At 60.0% G+C, this 455-nt stretch overlaps 1 protein-coding gene across 1 annotated transcript; it reads right to left on the bottom strand.

The window, feature by feature from the left end:
* Positions 1 to 14: 14 nt before the first annotated feature.
* On the bottom strand, positions 15 to 448 carry LOC107734831 (potassium voltage-gated channel subfamily C member 1-like; the record flags this gene model as incomplete). Its single annotated transcript, XM_016546737.1, has 1 exon — positions 15 to 448. A coding segment is annotated over exon 1 (414 nt), but the record flags the coding sequence as incomplete, so codon positions are not given.
* Between the last annotated feature and the right edge of the window lie 7 nt (positions 449 to 455).

The following is a 455-nucleotide window of genomic DNA, read 5'->3' as shown; positions in this document are numbered from 1 at the left end:
GCCGCCTCAGCAACCCCCTCAGGCTCCGGGTCTTCATGCCCGAGATCCAGAGCAACCCCGGCGAAGCTGTCCAAAGCCTCCTCCGCCTCTCGATGCTGCCGGTAGGTCATCCAGCAACACGGTTCCACGTCTGTCTCGTCGATCCCCCAAAACGCCAGCTCCTCCTCATACAAAGGTCCACACACGTCCGCCGGGCAATGCAGCTTGCCCGTGCGATAATAGTTAAGGATGTGGGCGAAAACGCCGGGGTGACGGTCGAAGAAAAACTCCCCGATGTTCGCATCATAATCGAAGTTATTAGGCGCGTCGGGCTCCGCCAGCCAGGAGAGTCGAGTGCCGGGCAGGGTGCGCAGGGTGCTGCGGTAGGTCTGGTGCTTGATTCCTCCGACGTTGATCACGATGCGATCCTTGTCGTCCCCTTGGCCCATCGCGTACCTCTCTAGTCATATCTCCAA

This window comes from Sinocyclocheilus rhinocerous, unplaced genomic scaffold (genome assembly GCF_001515625.1).
Source record: "Sinocyclocheilus rhinocerous isolate Xijiao unplaced genomic scaffold, SAMN03320098_v1.1 C35367508, whole genome shotgun sequence".
In the NCBI taxonomy this organism is placed as follows: domain Eukaryota; kingdom Metazoa; phylum Chordata; class Actinopteri; order Cypriniformes; family Cyprinidae; genus Sinocyclocheilus; species Sinocyclocheilus rhinocerous.
The sequence above is the reverse complement of the archived record's forward strand: the minus strand, read 5'-3'. Positions and strand labels throughout refer to the sequence as shown.